At 35.6% G+C, this 21156-nt stretch overlaps 1 protein-coding gene across 1 annotated transcript in view; it reads right to left on the bottom strand.

Moving 5' to 3' along the window:
- The window catches only part of HDX (highly divergent homeobox), a 184032-nt gene that overhangs the window by 24248 nt on the left and 138628 nt on the right, over positions 1–21156 (bottom strand). The window contains exon 5 of the mRNA XM_081809325.1: positions 6242–6449. Coding sequence (XP_081665451.1) covers positions 6242–6449 — 208 coding nt within the window. The remainder of the gene's footprint in view (positions 1–6241; positions 6450–21156) is intronic.

Raw genomic sequence — 21156 nt, 5'->3', positions numbered from 1 at the left:
GAACCATGAGAGACTATGGACTCTGAGAAACAAACTGAGGGTTCTAGAGGGGTGGGGTAGGGGATGGGTTAGCCTGGTGATGGGTATTAAAGAGGGCACATATTGAATGGAGCACTGGGTGTTATACGCAAACAATGAATCATGGAACACTACATCAAAAACTAATGATGTATGGTGATTAACATAACATAATAAAATTAAATTAAAAAAAAATAAATGCAACAGATTTCTGTATGTTGATTTTGTGTCCTGCAACTTTACTGAATTCCTTTACCAGTTTTAGCAGTTTTTTTTGGAGTCTTTTGGGTTTTCTACATAGAATATCATGTCATCTGCAAAGAGTCAAAGTGTGACTTCTTCCTTGCCAATTTGGATTCCTTTTATTTCTTTTGTTTTCTGATTGCTATGGCTAGGACTTCCAGCACTATGTTAAATAACAGTAGTGAAAGTGGACATCTCTATCTTGTTCCTAACTGTAGAGAAAAAGCTCTCAGTTTTTCCCATTGAGGATGGCATTAACTGTAGATTTCTCATATATGGTTTTTATTATGTTGAGGTATGTTCCCTCTCCACCTACTTTGTTGAGGGTTTTTATCATGAATGGATATTGTATTTTGTCAAATGCTTTTGTTACCTCTATTGAACACCATAAATTCAATTAATTTTTAAATAAAAAAATGATTCCTAGATGGATGAGACTTTATTCATTATTTAGACATTTCAATTCACAGGAATTTCAAGTCCTATGTAATCAGCAACTAAATTAAATGAAGGGGAGGTTAACAGGTTTAGCTGCAGAGCTGATATTGGTACTAATGCTGTCAGAATAGAGGTTACAGTGCTCATCAATAAGATCATTACTGGTATCATTCCTTTTAGGTTTGCCTTATATTTCTGTTCTTACTTTCTCATAACTATACACATTTCTGCTTTACTGGCAAAATATACATGCAGGGTTTGATTATTTTATTAGATGTAAATAAAAACTGTTTTGAAGATTTCTAAAATAAAAAGTTATGAAGTGATAGCTTCCACATTACTGCAAATTGGAAAGCTAAACACAGTCATTGTGTCTGCTTATTCCTCAGGAAAAGCAGCTCTGCAAATTGGAAAATAAATAAGTAAAATTATTATCAACAAACTCTAGAGGGCACTCTATATGGTAACCATACACTTAAACTGAGTAACCATGCAGAACTCTATTTTATATGCACACCCACGTAACAGATACAGTTGAAAAGAATCTTTGCTATAAAATTTAACATTACAGATGTTAATTGTTCTCATACTTTAAACAGTTTGATTCCCGGGATAGTAAAAAGTCCTTAAAATTGCTCATCCATGCATATATTTTAGTAGACACAGAACTTTACATTAAAGAGCTGAGTCATCTATTACTTTTGCTAGAGTTTGCAGTTGTATGAGGGGTGAAGCCAGGTAGCTTTATTACATCTCCTTTCTCTTCACTTCCCCACAGAGAAAGGAAAAAGAAATGGGAAAAGTGAAAGTGAGAGATAGAAGGTGGAAGGTAGAGGTTAAGTTGGAAGCTTTGTATCAGGGAAGTACCTGTTCTCTCAGAAAGGAAGAAATGAAACTAAAACTGCTAAAAGATCAGCAACACTTTTTGGTGATTTTTGGCTAAACTTGCCTTTTACTGTATTTTAAAAATATAATGCTTCTTTTAGCTTGTAGAGCTTTTTCTAGAAAAATTTAACAGAATTTTTAATTGATTTTTACATGTAAAATATAAGTCCTTCTTTAAAGATATTTTTCTTTTTCTTAGACATTTAGAAGACTAATTTTCTTGAATCAACAGCTATATTATAAAGGACTGAATTTCAAGTTGTTAGATTTTTGAAATAGTATGGGCAGCTACTCTGATTATTTGGTCTCTATATCTCTCAGATGTAAATAATGGAAATCTCAAAGTAAACACACATTCAACTACATTTTCATAACTGAAAGAGAATATGGTTAGCATACCTTAAAGTTATGATATTAGTCTAGGCCACATGATACAATTCACTTAATCATCACAAAAGGATCACACAGTTAAATCAATCAGATTAGCATTCTCCATCAGCAAAATGAGGAAGAAAATAGTACAGAACTCATTGGAAATAGTACCAAAAAAGGCTCTTTTTGTATCTTTTATGCTTTTCTGTTCCAACTTCTGATAAGAATGAAAAGGTTATTATGCAGCTGTCAAAAATAAGCCTGAGAGGAATAAGACTGAGAGGAATTCTAGGCAATCTCACTTCCCATCAAGTGTTTTTTGATTCATATATTAAATTCTCTCTCTCCTTTTCTCATAGGTCTTGATTACTATGCCAGCTGTCTAGAGAACATACTATTAAATGCCAGTGTAGGAGCAGTGGTCCATTAACAACCTTAAAATTAACTCACTTTTTTCCCATTAACTACTTATTTTTTTTAAATCCCCTTTTAGATGGGGAAGTGGAAGTCATAGATTGAAACTCCCCTTTAGGGGTTTATGTAATTTACTTTAATCAGAGTATTTCTTAATAGCTCTCCCACCTACCCAACCCATAGAAACACACAAATCCCCATTATCTTCCAATTAGCTGCCAGCCATCATTCTCTAAAGGTCCATTCATAAATCACTGAAAATATTCAAGTATTCCCAGGCACATACAATTTAGTAAATACTAATAGAAGACAAAAATGGTTTAATGGACCAATTAGATTATAAACAAGGGATTTGGAAATGATGCAATAGCCTTTCTTTTTTTCCTGCTTCACAGTTTTCCTGTACACTAAATTCTGTGTTATCATCCTCATCAATACCAACAGCAAATGTTGGTAAAGGCAGAGAGAGAGAGACAAAGGGAGGGAGGGAAGAGAGAGAGAAGGAGAGAGACAGAGGAAACACTTGAATATTCACACAACTTTTTTAACACTGGTATTAAAATATATGGCCCTGGCAATGCTGAGAGCTTTTATATCCTTTCCATTACTCAACCTAGTGCAATCTGCTTGCCTCCACCTTGCAACACACATTGTTTTTTGAAAGAATCCCTTAAGCACCCAGTTCAATGGGTTCTCATTCTTTTTTTTAAAATTTTATTTTAATTTTCCTGCTTTATTAAGGTATAATTGGTGTAAACAAAGTGCACATAATTAATGTATATTTGGTGAGTTTGAACATATGAATACACTCATGTTACCATCACCACAATACAGATAATAAACATATCCATGACCTCCAAAAGTTTTCTTTTGTCCCTTTTTTTGTGTTAAGAACACAATATGATTTATCCTCTTAACAAGCTTTTAAAGTCTATAACCCCTTATTGCCAACTATAGGAACTAACAGTTATATTATAGTTGTGTAATTGTAACTTTATACTCATTGAACAACTCCTCATAACCCTGTCCCTCATCCTCTTTTACCATTATATTGTCTACTTACATACCTTTGACCATTTTAGATGCCTCATATGAGAGAAATTTCTATTCAACATCCAAAAGATGACCAAGATAATGACATTTCTTTCTTCTGAAATTTCTCTTTCCTTGATTTTAGTAATAACATGACATTCTCATTCTCCTATATCTGAATATTCTTTTGATGGCTCCCTTTTCACCTCTAGCTCCCAAATCTGGATATTTCTCAACACACAGCTCTTATACATCTTTCTTTCTTGTTTTCCATTTTCTCACTTAACTAAATATTCTATTTCTATGGCTAGACATTATTTTTTTTGGCCTCGATGTGGGTGGCTCCTATATTTCTTGTCATGTCTTAACTCCTCTTCTGAGTTTCAGACCCATATTATCCATGAGTCTCCTGAACAGCTCTACATGGATGTCCTGATGTCATCTAAAACTTAACACATGCAAAACTGAATTTATCTTTCCACACTTTATTATCCTTTTAATGCAGTGTCAATAAAAAAATCTTAAAATGATTTTGGGGGAGAGAGATTGGCAAAAGGTATGACTAAGCAATTCTAAAGTTAATCTAGAAGAATCTGTGCTACAAGAGCTAAGAAGAGTAATCAGAGCACTACCAGATATTTAGATATTTTATAAAGCCACAGTTATAAACAATCAGATCAATGTAACATAATATGAAATCCAAAATATATATGTATACATATATGTGTGTATGTATATAATACTCAATAAAAAGCTACAATTAAACTCACTGGAAAGAAATGCTGGATTATTTAACAAATATTGTAAAGGCAACTGGTCAACCATTTGGAAAAATAAAATTAGGTATTTTCCTCACACATCTTAAAGTAGAATAAATTCTAGGCAGAATAAATGCCAAGTTGTAAAAATGAAACCATAACAATATAAGAAGCAAATATAGGGGTATGTTAACACAATTGTGATACAATAAAGGACTTTGTAATCATGACACCGAAGTCAGAAATCATAAAGAAAAGGATTGATATATTTGGCAACAGAAATACTACAAGCAAAAGTTCTGACATCCATAATCAAATTTAAAAGGCAAAAATTAAACTGGAAAATATATTGTTAATATTCTGGTCAGTAAAATAAACAAAACGGGTCAGTGCAAGAATCTTTCTCTTTCTCTCAGATACAAAAAGACTATATATTGTATAATTCCTTTTATATGAAATATTCAGAAAATACAAGTTTATATTGTCAGAAAGTAGATATATGGTTGCCTGGGTTTGGATGTGGGAATGAGGGTTGATTACAAGCTCAAATAAATATTTTGAAGTGATGAAAATATTCTAAAGCTGTACTTTAGTGATGGTGATAATCCACAACTCTATAAAATTTACTAAAAATTATTGAATTCTACATTGACAGATGAATTTTATGATATGTAAATTAAACTCAATACAAGTGTTCATTGAAAAAGTACATGTTATTATTTTAATTCTCATTGCTCTCATGAGCAATGTTATAAAGATGATCCAGTCTATTTCCCTTAGTTTACAGATGTGGAACTAAAGCCCCATGAATTAAATGTTTTGCCTGAAGTCAAATAATCATCTAGTGGAAGATCTAGGACTTTCACCCAGGTTGCCTATTACCCTGGTGTTAATCATATTATACCATACCCTCTTTTATTACAAAACATTTATAATGTTCTAACCTAAATTGATTAGAATTTCAATAAAATAAAAAACAATCATACTTAATTATAATTATGGATTGTTACAATGACCAACATTTCTAAATGTGAGATATCATTATTGTGGTAGATAAGTGTTGTGATGACTCAGTGAGACTCTTTAGGGGGAGGCATTAAAAATAAAAAAGATAAGACAATGGGTGTTGGTGAGGATATAGAGGAAAGGGAACTCTTGTACACCATTGGTCAGAATGCAAATTGGTACAGCCATTTTGGAAAACAGTATGGGGTTCCTCAAAAACTTAAAGATAGAACTTCTTTGTAATCTGGTAATCCCTCTTCTGGATATATAAACAAAAGAAATAAAATTAGTACCTCAAAGAGATATTTGTGCTCCCACATTTCTTGCAGCATTACATAGAATAGCCAAAATATGGAAGCAACTTAAGTATCTGTTGACAGATAAATGGATAAAGAAATTGAGAAATATATATATATCTCCTATATATAGGAATATATAATATATGTAAAGAAATATATGTAAATATATAAAAACCTATATACATATATATAGGAATTTATTCAGTCTTAAATAAAGGAGATCCTGCCATTTGCAATGACATGGATGAACCTGGAAGACATTATGTTAGATGAAATTAGCCAAGCACAGAACTAAAAATACTGCATGATCTCACTTACATGTGGACTCTTAAAAAGTCAAATAGAAGCAGAGAACAGAATGATAGTTACCATGGTGGGGAGGTCAGGAAAATGGGGGAATTTAGTCAAAGGATACAAATTTGCAATTACATAGGATGGATAAGTCTAGAGATCTAATGTCCAGCATGATTATTACAGTTAACAATTCTATATAGCATACTAGCAATTTGCTAAGAGAGTAGATTTCAGGTGCTCTCATCATATACATAAATGGTAACTATGTGAGGAGATGGATATGTTAGTTAGTTTTACTGTAGTAATCATTTCATTATGTGTGTGTATATATATAAAAATACAATCAAAATAAATCAATTTCTTTTCAAATGTTTAAACAAATGTTTTGAAGACTTTAGATTTGAAATGCAATTAGCTGAAAAGCAAGTTAAAATCCATCAAATTTACAAAAGCTAGTATTAGAAAGTGCAGCATATGAAATACCTTGAGAGCTTCCTTCAGACAAACAGATGGATACTTCATCATTTCTTTCATTATCTTCTCCTACTTCAGGACCAGCTTCTTCTCTTGATGTGAGTGCAGACAAAGAACCAGACTCAGGCTGCTCAGAAAAATCAGCAGGGCCTCCTCTTGGAGGCGGAACTTCAATCCCCATTAAACGGTATTTCCTTCTTCGATTCCCAATCCAAGTCTTATAAGAGAAATACAAAAAGAATTTTTGAAACATAGAACTTTTAGCATTTCTGGCCATTAAAATAATAAATGGATGCTGCATAAAATATGATTAAAAATAAATAAGTACCTAAAATAATAAAATTTAATTATTAGTCAATATGCAAAAATTAAGATAATTATGCTTTTACTTTTAAATATATTATTAGCCAAAAGATGACATTTATCTAAATATTCAGACTTTAAAGCAACATGTAGTCCATCACAGAACACTTTTTTTAGACTCCTTTTTCTTTTTTGAAATTGCTCATTTTATTAATTTGATATAGTATAATGTGTCAAAATATCCAATACAATGTTGAATAAAGGACTAATAAAAATTTATAAGCAGACATTTATGCTTATAAAGCAAACATAATTCAAACAGGACAACCTTGAGAGGAAATGAAACAAAATATATTTAAATTTTTGGTAAATAATAATTAAATAACAATGTTAATTTTTTAAAAAGCATTTCTCTTGAATGATTATGTCTTTTTTAATTAGTTAAAAATACATAAATTTTTGTTTTTGGTTTTGTTTTTGTTTTTCTGTAGAAATAACCCACCAAATCTTTCAAACAAAACACAAATTGATTCTTTTCCTAAAGGGACCAGACATGTAACTAGAGATCTTATCCCATATCCAATCTTGCTTCCATGGTGAAAATGTAGCTTCTATTAACTTTCACTCTTTCATGGTTACTTGGGTATTTCAAGTATTCTAAAATTTCATTTCATTTGATTCAGAACCAATTTTTAAAATGTTTTATATTAAAATAGTTTTAGAGGCATAGAAGTTTCAAAGATAGATCTCCTTCACTCAGTTTTCTCCGACTTATGTTTTGCATAATTATATTGCAATAATTAAAACAAGAAATTGATATTGCACAGTATGTATGTACACTTCTATGTTCCTTTATCACACGATTCTTCTTCCTCTTTTATCTACCATTCCCAGCCCCTGGCAACCATTAATCTGTTTTCCACTTCTATAATTGTGTCATTTCAAAAATGTTATATAAATGAAGTCATAAAGCATGTGACTTTTTTGAAGTTGGCTTTTTTTACTCAGTATAATTTTCTGAAGATTTTTCAAGTGGCATGTATCAATTGTCCATTCCTTTTTATTGTTAAGTTGTATTCCATATTTATGTACTTTTTTCCCATTTATTTGCAGTGTTTGTCTAATCATTCATTCATCGAAGGGCACTTAGGTTGTTTTAATGTTGGAGGTCTTAAAGCTTCTATGAACCGTCAGTCATGAACAGGTTTTTGTGCAGATGTAAGTTTTCATTTCTCTAGAATAAAGGTTCAAGAATCCAAATGCTTGGATGTATGGTAATTATACATTTAGTTTTATAAAAAACTGTCAAATTGTTTCCAGAAAAATTGTACCATTTTACATTTTTACCAGCAATGTATGAAAAATCCAGTTTCCTGGCATTCTTGCCAGCATCTGGTATTCTCAATAATGAAAAAATTGGCTGTTCTCATTCATGCATGCAGTGATAGATCATTGAGTTCTTAATTTGATTTCCCAAAGGCTAGTTGTTGAAAATCTTTTCATGTGCTTATTTGCCATCCATATACTCTCTTCAGTGAAATGTTTCTTCATGCATTTTGCTCATTTTCTAATTGACTTTTTAAAAATGTTGAGTTTTAAGAATTCTTTATATATTCTAGATATGAGTTATTGTCAGATATGTGGTTTTTAAATATTTTCTCCCAGCCTGTAGCTTTTATTTTCCTCATCTGCGTCTTTTGCAAAAAAAAAAAAAAAAAAGTTTTAATTTTTATGAAGTCTAAGCTATTGTTTCTTTTTTTTTATGGATTGTGCTTTTAGTGTCATTTCTAAAAATAATTCACCAAGCCCTAGGTCCTGAAGATTATCGCCGATCTTTTCTTCTAAACTTTTTTATAGTTTTTATTTTTTACATTTAAATCTATGATCCATTTTGAATTCATTTTTTATAAGGTATGAGATTTAGATCAAAGTTCATTTCTGTTCTCTATGGATATCAAAGAGTTCCAGAACCGTTTTTTGAAAAGACTTTCTCCATTGAATTGCTTTTGCATCTTTGTCAAAAATCAACTAAGCTGTCCATGCTTGTGCAGGGCTATTTCTGGGTTCTTTAATATTTCACTGATCTCTAGATGTATCTTCCTGTAAATTCCACATAGTCTTGATTACAGTAGCTACATAATAAGTCTTGAAATTAGGTAGGCGGATTTCTTCCACTTCATTCTTTTTTTTCCCTAGAATTATTTTAACTATACTAGCATATTTCCTTTCCATATAAATCTTAGCATTTTCTGGTCTACATCAACTAAAAATTTTATTGAGACTTTTATAAGAATTATGTTAAACCTTCATATTAATCTTGGAGGAATTTACATTTTTACTATGTTGAGTCTGCCAATCCATGAACACAAATGTCTTCCCATTTATTTAAAACTTCTTTATTTCATCAATGTTTTATAATTTTCAGCATAAAAGCCCTATACATGTTTTGTTAGTTTTGTTAGATTTACAGCAATTGATTTTTTCAGTGATTGAAAATAATATTATATATTTAATTTCAGTTTCAATATGTTAATTTTTACTGTATAAACACACAAGTGGTTTTTGTATGTTGATCTTGTATCGAGAGACCTTGTTAGATTCACTTATTGGTTATGAGACTATTTTTGTAGTTTCCTTAGGATTGCCAACACAGGCAATTGTATGTTACTTTTATTTCCTTTTCTTGTTTCATTGCATTAGCTAGAACTTCCAGTACAAATTGAATAAAGGTGGTCAAAGTGGACATCTTGTTTTGTTCTTGACCTCAGGGGGAAAGCATTCTATATTTCACCATTAGTTGATGCTAACTGTAGGTTTGGACACTTGTAGATTTCTTTTTTGGGGTCAATTTTTAAGGATGATTTCAATTTCTTTAATAGTTATTCAAATCATCTATTTCATATCAGGTGATTTGTGATATTTTGCACTTTTTCAGGAATTGATCCATCTCATCTAAATTGTCAAATTTGTCCACACAGAGTTGTTTGAAATAGTCTCTTTTATCCTTTTTCTGTCTGCAAAGTCTGTAGAAATATCCCCTCACTCATTCCTAATATTACTAATTTCTGTGTCTTGTTTCTTTTTTCTTTGTCATTCTTGCTAGATGTTTGTCAATTTCACTGATCTTTTCAATGTACTCACTTATTATTTTATTGATTTTCCAATTCGTATTTATTTTTACCTTCTGACCACCTTTACTCATTTCTCCCATCTTCCAATTCCCCCTTGCCACTGCATCTGGCAAACACCAATCTGTTCTCTTTATCTATTAATTTTAAAAAACCACACACAGGGGCGCCTGGGTGGCTCAGATGGTTAAGTGTCTGCCTTTGGCTCAGGTCATGATCCCAGGGTCCTGGGATGGAGTCCCGTATCGGGCTCCTTGCTCAGCAGGGAGTCTGCTTCTCCCTCTCCCTCTGCCTCTCCCCCTGCTTGTTCTCTCTCTGTCTCTCTCGCAAATGAATAAATAAAATCTTTAAAAAAAAAAACCACACACACACACATACACACACAACAGAAAAGGTTTTGATCAGAGTTCCAAGATGGCAGTGTAGTAGGGGGACCCTGAATTTGCCTCATCCTTGGAATACAACTAGATCAACCTCCAACTATTTTGAACAATCAGGAAGAGGACCGGAGGAGTATGGAAACATTATGCACAGTTGGAGTGAGAGAATTTGGCAGAAGCGGGGTTCAGAGCTCTGAATTGGGGGATTAGGAAACTGCATGGCTGGGAAGGGGAGGAAGCTGGGTTCACAGAGCAAAGTCAGGAAGAGGGAGAAAGTTGGAAAGAGTACAGTGGTTTATGAACACACAATAAGCCATGGCGAGTGGATCCCTGAGGTATTCAGGGAGAGATTGATCCCCTTCTTAGAGGGCATTTGGAGGAGCATATTTGTCCTTTCCAAAGACAAAGGGACAGCAGAGGAGCCTTGAGAGAAGCTCAACAGCAGGGTCAGAGAGGAGCACAGAGGGGAGAAAACCTCTTAACTTTTCAGTGTGAACCCCAATAGGCTTAAACCTCTGTGCGTGTGCCAAAGAACTGCTGTTCTGGGACTGACTGAGCAGAGCACAGAGACTGGAGCAGAACATGGATAACCTGCCTGCCATTTTTGCTGTATGCCACAATAGATTCAAGCTTCTGCAGTGGCTTTTCTGGGACAAAGGGGAGTAGGGGATGGAGTCAAGTGCAGATGGCTGATAACCTGGCTCCAGCTTTCTGCTGAGTGTTACAATAAACTCTAGCCTCTGCACACACACTGGGTGATAGCTTTTCAGGGACAGGATGGTTCTGGGCATGCCCTGAGCCTCCCCTCCCGGGGATAAGAGTAGGCACACACATCAACAGGCCCTTTAAAACTTTAAGATTTGAATCCCAGCCACTGGCCAGAGATAAAATACAGGAGATGTGTGGCTTTGGGTGTACCAATGACTCAGACACAGACAGGTTAGGGCAGGGAACTGAGGAGGTCCTGGGTCACAGGAGATTGCTTGCTTTTCTAAGAGGGCCTCCTGAGCAGCAGCTGCCAGGAACTCTGTTCCCCAGGGACAAGAGGATGAGGTGAGGCCACAGTCTACCTCCTATACAACCCTTCCCTCCTCCTGCCCACCAGCACAAACTCCAGAGAGAAACACAGTACCCCTAGTGAAGGCCACAGTCTCCTACACTAAACCCTGGTCCCCTGACCTGGCAGGAGCATTTTTAGGAGGGCAAGTCAGATTGTGAGCCAGAACAGCAGGCCTCTCCCTCAGAAGACCAACAAAACCCCCTGAATCTACCAAGTCTACTAATTAAAGGAAGCTCCAAAACCTCAGCTTCCAGCTTAACTTCACAAACAAATCAAAACATAACTACTTAAAGGACCAAACACTCCCCACTACAAGCCAGTAGGAACTCTGTAGAGGGAGGACCAGTAGGAAAGAACAGCCAAAACACAACAGAAGAGTGTATACAGCATATACTGGAATCACTTCCTGAAGATATCGTTGTTGTTCTTGATATTATTATTGTGCTTCTGCTGTTTTTTTCTTTTTGTTTTCTTTCTTTCTTTCCCTCTTTTTCTGACAAAATGACTAGAAGGAGAAATTCAAAAGAAAAGAAACAACCAGATTTAGTACTCCCTGCCACAGATTTAATCAATATGGATAAGTAAGATGCTAGAACTAGAATTCAGAACAACCATTATAAAGATACAAGCTGGGCTTGAAAAAAGCATAAAAGATGCTAAAGAATTTCTTACTGCAGATATAAAAGAACTAAAATCTTATCAGGCTGAAAGTAAAAATGTTTTCACTGAGATGCAGTAAAAATGGAGGCTTTAACTGCTAGGGTAAATGAGGCAGAAGAAAGAGTCAGTAAAATAGAAGACAAAATGATGGACAGTAAGGAAACTGAGGAAAAGAGAGAAAAACAACTACTGGATCCAAGAGGGGAGGCTTTGAGACATTAGTGATACCATAAAGGGCAGTAACATTACAATAATTGGGGTCCCAGAAGATGAGGAAAAAGAGAGAGGGGGCAAAAGGTTTATCTGAACAAATTATAGCTGACGACTTCCCTAACCTCGGGAAGGAAACAAGCATTCAATTCCAGGAGGCACAGAGAACCCCCCTCAAAATCAATAAAAATAGGTCAATACCCTGCATATAATAGTGAAGCTTGCAAATTTCAGAGATAAAGAGAAAATCTTGAAAGCAGCTCCAGACAAGAGGTCCTTAATCTACAAAGGTAGAAACATAAGGCTGGAAGCAGACATGTCCCCAGAGACCTAGCAGAGCAAAAAGGACTGGCATGATATATTCAACATGCTAAATGAGAAAAATATGCGTCTAAAAATACTTTACCAGCAAAGGTGTTATTCAGAATGGAAAGACAGATAAAGAGCTTCCAGAGCAAACAGAAAATAAAAGAATTTGTGATCACTAAACCAACTCTGGAAGAAATATTAAAACAATCCTTTGAGTGAAGAGAGAGCCCAAAAGTAACAAAGACCAAAAAGGAGCAGAGACAATCTACAGAAACAGATATCTTATAGTTACTACAATGGCACCAAATTCATATCTTTCAATAATTACTCTGAATGTAAACAGATTAAAGGATCTAATCAAAAGATACAGGATATCAGATTGGATAAGATAAGAAAACCCATTGATATGCAGTCTACAAGAGACTCATTTTAGATACAAGGACACCTCCAGATTGTTTGTGAGGGGGTGGGAAACAATTTATCATGCTAAAGGACATAAAAAGGTAGGACAAAAGATGGTGGATGAGTAGGGGACCATATTTCAACTGGTCCCCTGAATTTATCTGGATATCTACCAAACTATTCTGAACACCCACGAAATCAGCCTGAGATATAAGAATATATACCTGGATATCTACAAACTGAATATCTCCGATGGCCTAAAGGTATGAAGCAAGGAGCGGTGGTTCTGCATGCAGATATCGGAAGATAAACAGAAGGGGGAGGGAACTGCCAAAAGCTGGTGCTGGGAAGGTGATATAACACCAGAGCACAAAAGAGTTCTGTACTGGGCACCGGGCACAGACTCACAGACTGGTAGTGGCAGGGAAAAGACTTTAGCGCAGCCCCCAAACAGGATCTAGGGGTGGCTCGTGGTTTTAGAAGCACAAAGGGCAGAGACATGCCTGGCCCTGGGTTCCACCGCTGGGAGCATTGCTATGGGTACACAACTGGGGAGGCTGTGGTTTTTAGCAGTGCAGACAGAAATGGAGACAGTATGGCCTGGAGAGCTCAGTGAAGAGCAGACTGCAATTTCTCCATTCTGAGACAGAGGTTTGGATGCAGTCATTTCTGCTCTGACTCTCGGAAGAGATGTGGAAAGCCACCATGGAAAGCCACCAGAAAACAAAAGCCCCCCCCAAAAAAAAATGGTTTTCACTGAGCCCACCCCCCTACAGGGGGCAGAGTTGCCTGAGTAAAGCATGGCAGGCCCCTGCCCCAGAAGACAGGCTGGAAGAACAAGAGGCCAACAACACTAAGGTCCCTATAAAACAGGTGCATTTTGCTTGGGTCATGATTAATACTTTGGACTCTGTATATTCCCTAAACCACACCCCAACAGAATGACTAATAGGAGGAACACCCAACAAAGAATCAGAGACTGTGGCCTCTGCCATAGACCTAATGGATATGGATATAAGCAAGATGTCAGAAATAGACTTCAGAGTAACAATATGAAGTCAATATCTAGGCTTGAGAAAAATACTACCAACAATATAGAATCTCTAAAGGCAGAAAAGAGATCTAATCAGGCCAAACTTAAAAATGCTATGAATGAAATGCAGTCTCAACTGGATACTCTGACTGCCAGGGTAAATGAGGCAGAAAAACGAATTAGGGAGCTAGAAGATAAGATGATAGAAAAGAAAGAAACTAAGAAGGCCTAGGAAAAACAGATTAAAGACCAAGAGATCAGACTGAGAAATTAATGATGCCATGAAATGTTCCAATGTCAGAATTATTGGGATCCCTGAGGGAGTGGAGAGAGAGAGAAGTCTAGAAGGTATATTTGAGCAAATCATAGCTGAGAATTTCCCTAATGTGGGGAAGGAAACAAACATTCATGTCCAAGAGGCAGAGAGGACCCCTCTCAAGATCAATGAGAACAGACCAAATGCCACAACATATAATAGTAAAATTCACAAATCTTAGATCCAAGGAAACAATCTTGAAAGTGGCTGAGGGAAGAGATTTCTTATGTACAGAGGGAGGAACATCAGAATAACTTCAGACCTGTTGACAGAGACCTGGCAAGCCAGAAGGGGATGGCAAAACATATTCAGGGCACTAAATGAGAAGAACATGAAGCCAAGGATACTATATCCAGCAAGGCTGTCATTCAGAATGGATGGAAAGACAGGGAGCTTCCAAGAGCAGCAGAAACTGAAGAATATGTGACCACCAAGCTGGCCCTGCAAGAAATATTAAGGGGGAGGGGGTCTATAAAAGAAGAAAGACCCCAAGAGTGATATAGAACAGAAATTTACAGAGACAATCTATAGAAACAAGGACTTCACAGGCAACATGATGCAATCAGAAATCAAAAAATAAAAGGCATTCAAAGTGACAAAGAAGAAGTTAAACTCTCACTTTTCACAAATAACATGATAGTTTATGTGGAAAACCCAAAGGCTCCACCCCAAAATTCCTAGAACTCATACCGGAATTTAGCAATGTGCAGGATATAAAATCAATGCACAGAAATCAGTTGCATTTCTATACACTAACAATGAGACAGAAGAAAGAGAAATTAAGGAATCGATCCCATTTACAACTGCACCAAAAACCATAAAATACCTAGGAATAAACCTAACCAAAGAGGTAAAGGATTTCTACTCTAGAAACTACAGAACACTTATGAAAGAAATTGAGGAAGTCACCCAGAAATGGAAAAACATTCCATACTCATGGATTGGAAGAATAAATATTGTTAAAATGTCTATGCTACCCAGAGCAACCTACACATTCAAATCAATCCTTATCATAATACCATCAACATCTTTCACAGAGCTGGAACAAACAATCCTAAAATTTCTATGGAACCAAAAAATACCCCCAAATAGTCAGAGGAATGTTGAAAAAGAAAATCAAAGCTGGTGGCATCACAATGCCAGACTTAAAGCTATATTACAGAGTTATAATGATCAAGACAGTATGGTTCTGGCAAAAAAAAAAAAAAAAAACAGACACAGAGATCAATGATACAGAATAAAGAACCTAGAAATGGACCCTCACCTCTAGGGTCAACTAATTTTTGACACAGCAGGACAGAATATCTAATGGAAAAAGGACAGTAGCTTCAACAAATGGTGTTGAGAAAATTGTACATCCACATGTAGAAGAATGAAACTTGACCATTCACTTACACCATAAATAAAAATAAACTCAAAATAGATGAAAGACCTAATTGTGAGACAGGTATTCATCAAAATCCTAGAGAAGAACACAGGCAGCAACCTCTTTGATCTCAACTGCAGCAACTTCTTGCAAAACACATCTCTAAAGGCTGGAAATAAAAGCAAAAATGAACTATGGGCACTTCATCTAGATTAAAACTTTTCCACAGCAAAGGAAATAGTCAAAACAAAACAAAACAAAACTAAACTAAAAGGCAACCTACGAAATGGGAGAAAGTATTTGCAAATGACATATCAGATAAAGGGCTAGTATCTAAGATCTATAAGGATCTTATCAAACTCAACACCTAAAAAGCAAAGAACCCAGTCAAGAAATGGGAAGAAGACAAGAAAAGAAATTTCTCCAAAGAAGACATGCAAATGGGCAGCAGACACATGAAACAATGCTCCACATCACTCAGCATCAGGGAAATACAATCAAGACCACAATGAGATACCACCTCACACCAGTCAGAATGGCTAAAATTAACAAGTCAGGAAACAACAGATGTTGGCAAGGATATGGGGAAAGGGGAATACTCTTACACTGCTGGTGGGATTGCAAGCTGGTACAATTACTCTGGAAAACAGTCTGGAGGGTCCTCAAGACATAAAAAATAGAGCTACCCTATGACCCAGCAATTGCACTGCTAGATATTTACCCCAAAGATACAAATGTGCTTATCCCAAGGGGCACCTGCACTTCAATGTTCATACCAGCAATGCCCACAATAGCCAAACTGTGGAAAGAGCCAAGATGTCCATCGACAGAAGAATGGATAATGAAGATGTGGTATATAAATACAATGGTATATTACTCAGCCATCAGAAAGGATGAATAGTTACCATTTACATCACCATGGATGGAACTGGAGGGTATTATGCTGAGTGAAATAAGTCAATCAGAGAAAGACAATTATCATATGGTTTCACTCATATGTGGAATATAAGAAACAGTGCAGAGGATTATCGGGGAAGGGAGGGAAAATGGAATAAGAAGAAATCAGAGAGGGAGAAAAACCATGAGAGACTCTTAACTATAGGAAATAAACTGAGGGTTGCTGGAGGAGAGGGCAGGGGGGATGGGGTAACTGGCTGATGGGCATTAAGGAGGGCATGTGATATGATGAGAACTGGGTGTTATATGCAACTGATGAATTACTGAACTGTACATCTGAAACTAATGATGTATTATATGTTGGCTAATTGAATTTAAATAAAAAATAAAAAATTTCAAAGTGCTAAAAGGAAAAAATCTGCAGTCAAGATTATTTTATCCAGTGAGGCTGTCGTTCAGAATAGGAGAGATAGTTTTCCAGACAAACAAAAGTTAAAAAATTTCATGGCCATTAAAAAAAAATGTTATAGGAGACTGTTTGAGTGGAAAGGAAAGACATTACTCAAGAGTACAACCATTAGAAAGTACAAAAACAGTAAAAATAAGTTTATCAGTAAAAATCAGTAAAGGGACTAAAAAATAAAAGGATGTAAAGTATGTCACCATAAACCTAATATAGGGGAGAGTAGAAAATAATGGGTTCAAAATAAGTGACCATCAACTAAATATGAACTGCTATATAGAAAAGTTTACATTCAAACCAAATGGTAACCACACATAAAAAACAAGTAACAGATATGCAAAAAATAAAGGGAAAGGAATCCAAGTGTATCAATAAAGAAAGGCAACTTTTTGTGAGAAAAGAAAGCAAGGGAAGAAAGGAAAAGATAAAGCAATAAAGTAATGACAAAACAAGTATGGATTCAAAGTTAAGCAGCCATCAATTTACTATAGACTGCTATATGCAGAAGATGTTATATACAAATTGAATGGTAACCACAAATCAAAACCCCGTAATGGATCATAACAAATTCAGAGAGAGGAAACCAAGTATATCATTAAAGTAAGCCAACTAGGGGAACCTGGGTGGCTTAGTTGGTTAAGCACCTGACTCTTTTTTTTTTTTTTTTAAGATTTTACTTATTTATTTAACAGAGAGAGACACAGCGAGAGAGGGAACACCAGCAAGGGGAGTGGGAGAGGGAGAAGCAGGCTTCCCGCCGAGCAGGAAGCCCGATGTGGGGCTCGATCGCAGGACCCTGGGATCATGACCTGAGCCAAAGGCAGACGCTCAACAACTGAGCCACCCAGGCGCCCCAGCACCTGACTCTTGATTTCAGCTCAGGTCATGATCTCAGGGTCGTGGGATTGAGTCCCATGTTGGGCTCCATGCTCAGCAGGGAGTCTGTGTGAGATTCTTCCTCTCCATCTCCCTTTGCCCCCCCATTTGCTCTCTCTTTCTCTCTCAAATAAATAAATCTCTATTTTTTTGTCTTTTTTTAAATTTTTTATTTAAATTCAAATTAACTAACGTATAGTGTATTATTACTTTTAAGGGTAGAATTTAGTGATGCATCAGTTGCATATAACACCCAGTGCTCATTACATCAAGTACTTTCCTTAAGGCCCATCACCCAATTACCACATCCCCCCACCCACCTCCCCTCCAGCATCACTCAGCTTGTTTTCTATAGTTAAGAGTCTCTCATGGTTTGCCTCCCTCTCTGTTTTTATCTTATTTTCCTTCACTTCCCCTATGTTCATCTGTTTTATTTCTTAAATTCCACATATGAGTGAAATTATATAGTATTTGTCTTTCTCTGACTGACTTATTTCACTTAGCATAATACCCTCTAGTTCCATCCACATCAATGTAAATGGTAAGTATTCAACCTTTCTGATGGCTGAGTAATATTCCATTCTGTGTGTGTGTGTGTGTGTGTGTGTATATTATATATATATATTACATCTTCTTTATCCATTCATCTGTTTGAAGAAATCTGGGCTCTTTCAATACTTTGGCTATAGTGGACATTGCTCCTATAATCATTGGGGTGCGTGTGCTCCTTTGAATCACTATTTTTGTATCCTTTGAATAAATGCCTAGTAGTGTAATTCCTGGGTCATAGGTACTTCTATTTTTCCTTTTTGTGGTCCCTCCATACTATTTTCCAAAGTGGCGGCACCAGTTTCCCCTTTCTCTGCATCCTCCCCAACATCTGTTGTTCCCTGTGTTGTTAATTTTAGCCATTCTGACTGGTGTGAGGTGGTATCTCATTGTGGTTTTGATTTGTATTTCCTTGGTGGCAAGTGATGTGGAGCAATTTTTCACATGTCTGTTGGTCATTTGTATGTCTTCTTTGGAGAAATGTCTGTTCATATCTTCTGCCCACTTCTTGATGGGATTTTTTGATTTTTGGGTATTGAGTTTGATAAATTTTTTAATAGATTTTGGATAGTAGCCCTTTATCTGATATGCGAATATCTTCTCCCATTCCATAGATTGCCTTTCAGTTTTGTTGACTGTCTCTTTTGCTGTGCAAAAGCTTTTTATCCTGATGAAGTCCCAATAATTCATTTTTCCTTTTTTCCCCTTGCCTTTGGAGACATATCTTGCAAGATGTTGCTGTGGCCAAGGTCGAAGAGGTTGCTGCCTGGGTTTTCCTCTAGGATTTTGGTGGTTTCCTATCTCACATTCAAGTCTTACATCCATTTTGAATTTATTTTTGTGTATGGTGTAAGAAAGTAGTCCAGTTTCATTCTTCTGCATGTGACTGTCCCATTTTCCAAATACCACCTTTGAAGCAACTTTTTTTCCATTGGATATTCTTTCCCACTTTTTTTAAAAAAACAGTTGACTATTATAGAGTTGAGGGTCCATTTCTGGGGTCTCTATTCTGTTCCATTGATCGATGTGTCTGTTTTTGTGCCAGTACTATGATATCTTGGTGATTATAACTTTGTGATACAGCTTGATATCTGGAATTGTGATGCCTCCAGCTTTGGTTTTCTTTTTCAACATTACCTTGGTTATTTTAACAATATTTGTTCTTCCAATAAATGAGCATGGAATATCTTTCCATTTGTTTGTGTCATTTTCAGTTTCTTTCATCAGTGTTTTATAGTTTACACAGTACAGGTCTTTCACCCCCTTGATTAAATTTATTCATAGGTATTTTATTATCTTTTGGTGTAAATGGGATTCCACAGGGATTGGTGAGAGTGGATATGCACCCCAATGTTCATTCCTTACCTTAGGGGTGAAGTTGTCATTTTTCCCCACTGTGGATGATATTCACTGTGGGTCTTTTATATATGGCTTTTATGGTTTTGAGGAATGTTCCCTTTGTCCCTACATGGTAGAGGGTTTTATCAGGAAAGGATGCTGTATTTTGTCAAATGCTTTTACTGCATCTATTGAGATAAATAAATCTTTAAGAAAAGAAAATAAAGTAAGCCAAGTAATCATGAAAGAAGAGAGCAAGAGAAGAAAAAAACAGAGAAAAAGTACAAAACAACCTTATAACAAGTGAAAAATGGCAAAATATACATATCTATCAATAATTACTTTGAATTTAATTAGCTAAATGATCCACTCGAATGACATACAGTGGTGGACTGGGAAAAAAAAAAACCCATCTATCTACTGCCTATGAGACAATTATTTCAGACCTAAAGACACATGAAGTTTACAGATTTAAGGGTTGGAGAATCATTTATGATGCAAATTCCTGTGAAAAGAAAGATCTGGTAGCAATACTTATATATGACAAAAATAGACTTTGAAACACAGAATATAAAAAGAGACAAAGAAGGACACTATATAATCACTGCTATCACAATCCAAAAGGAAGATAATAAAACTGAAAATATTTATGCACCCAACATGAGAGCACCCAAATTCTTAAAGCAGTTAATAACAATAATAAGGAACAAATCACTCGTAATACAATAAAAGTTTGAGACATTAACACCCCCATAATGTCACTGGATAGATCATCCAAACCAAAAATCAACAAGGAAATGGTGGCTTTGAATGACACATTGCACTAGATAGACTTAATAGCTATATTCAGATAATTTCACCCTAAAACAGCAGAATACACATGCTATTTAAGTGCACATGGAATATTCTTTATAATAGATCACATACTGGGCCACAAAATAAGTCTCAACAAATTCCAAAAGATCAAAATCATTCCGTGGAACTTTTCTGACCACAGCACTTTGAAACTAAAAATGAACCATGAGAAAAGATCTTGATATAGCACAAATACATGGAAATTAAACACCATGTTATTAAACAATGAATGGGTCAATCACAAAATCAAAGAGAAAATCAAAAACACCATGAAGACAAGGAAATGTTGAAAAAGAAAAACAAAGCTGGGAGCATCACGTTGCCTGATTTCAGGCTATATTACAAAGCAATGATCACCAATACAGCATGGTACTGGCACAAAAACAGACATATAGATCAATGGAACAGAATAGAGAACCCAGATATGGACCCTCAACTCAATGGTCAAATAATCTTCAACAAAGCAGGAAAAAATATGCAATGGAAAAAAGACAGTCTCTTCAATAAATGGTGCTGGGAAAATTGGACAGCCACATGCAGAAGAATGAAACGACAATTCTCTAACACCATACACAAAGATAAACTCAAAATGGATGAAAGACCTCAATGTGAGACAAGAATCCATCAAAATCCTAGAAAAGAACATAAGCGGTAACCTCTTTGACATCGGCCACAGCAACTTCTTTCAAGATACATCTCCAAAAGCAAGTGAAACAAAAGGGAAAATGAACTTTTGGGACTTCATCAAGATAAAAAGCTTCTGCACAGCAAAGGAAACA

This window comes from Leptonychotes weddellii, chromosome X, assembly GCF_054177405.1.
Source record: "Leptonychotes weddellii isolate Sample4059 chromosome X, ASM5417740v2, whole genome shotgun sequence".
Lineage (NCBI taxonomy): Eukaryota > Metazoa > Chordata > Mammalia > Carnivora > Phocidae > Leptonychotes > Leptonychotes weddellii.
Note: the sequence above shows the minus strand (reverse complement) of the source record. Positions and strands in the feature narration are given on the sequence as shown.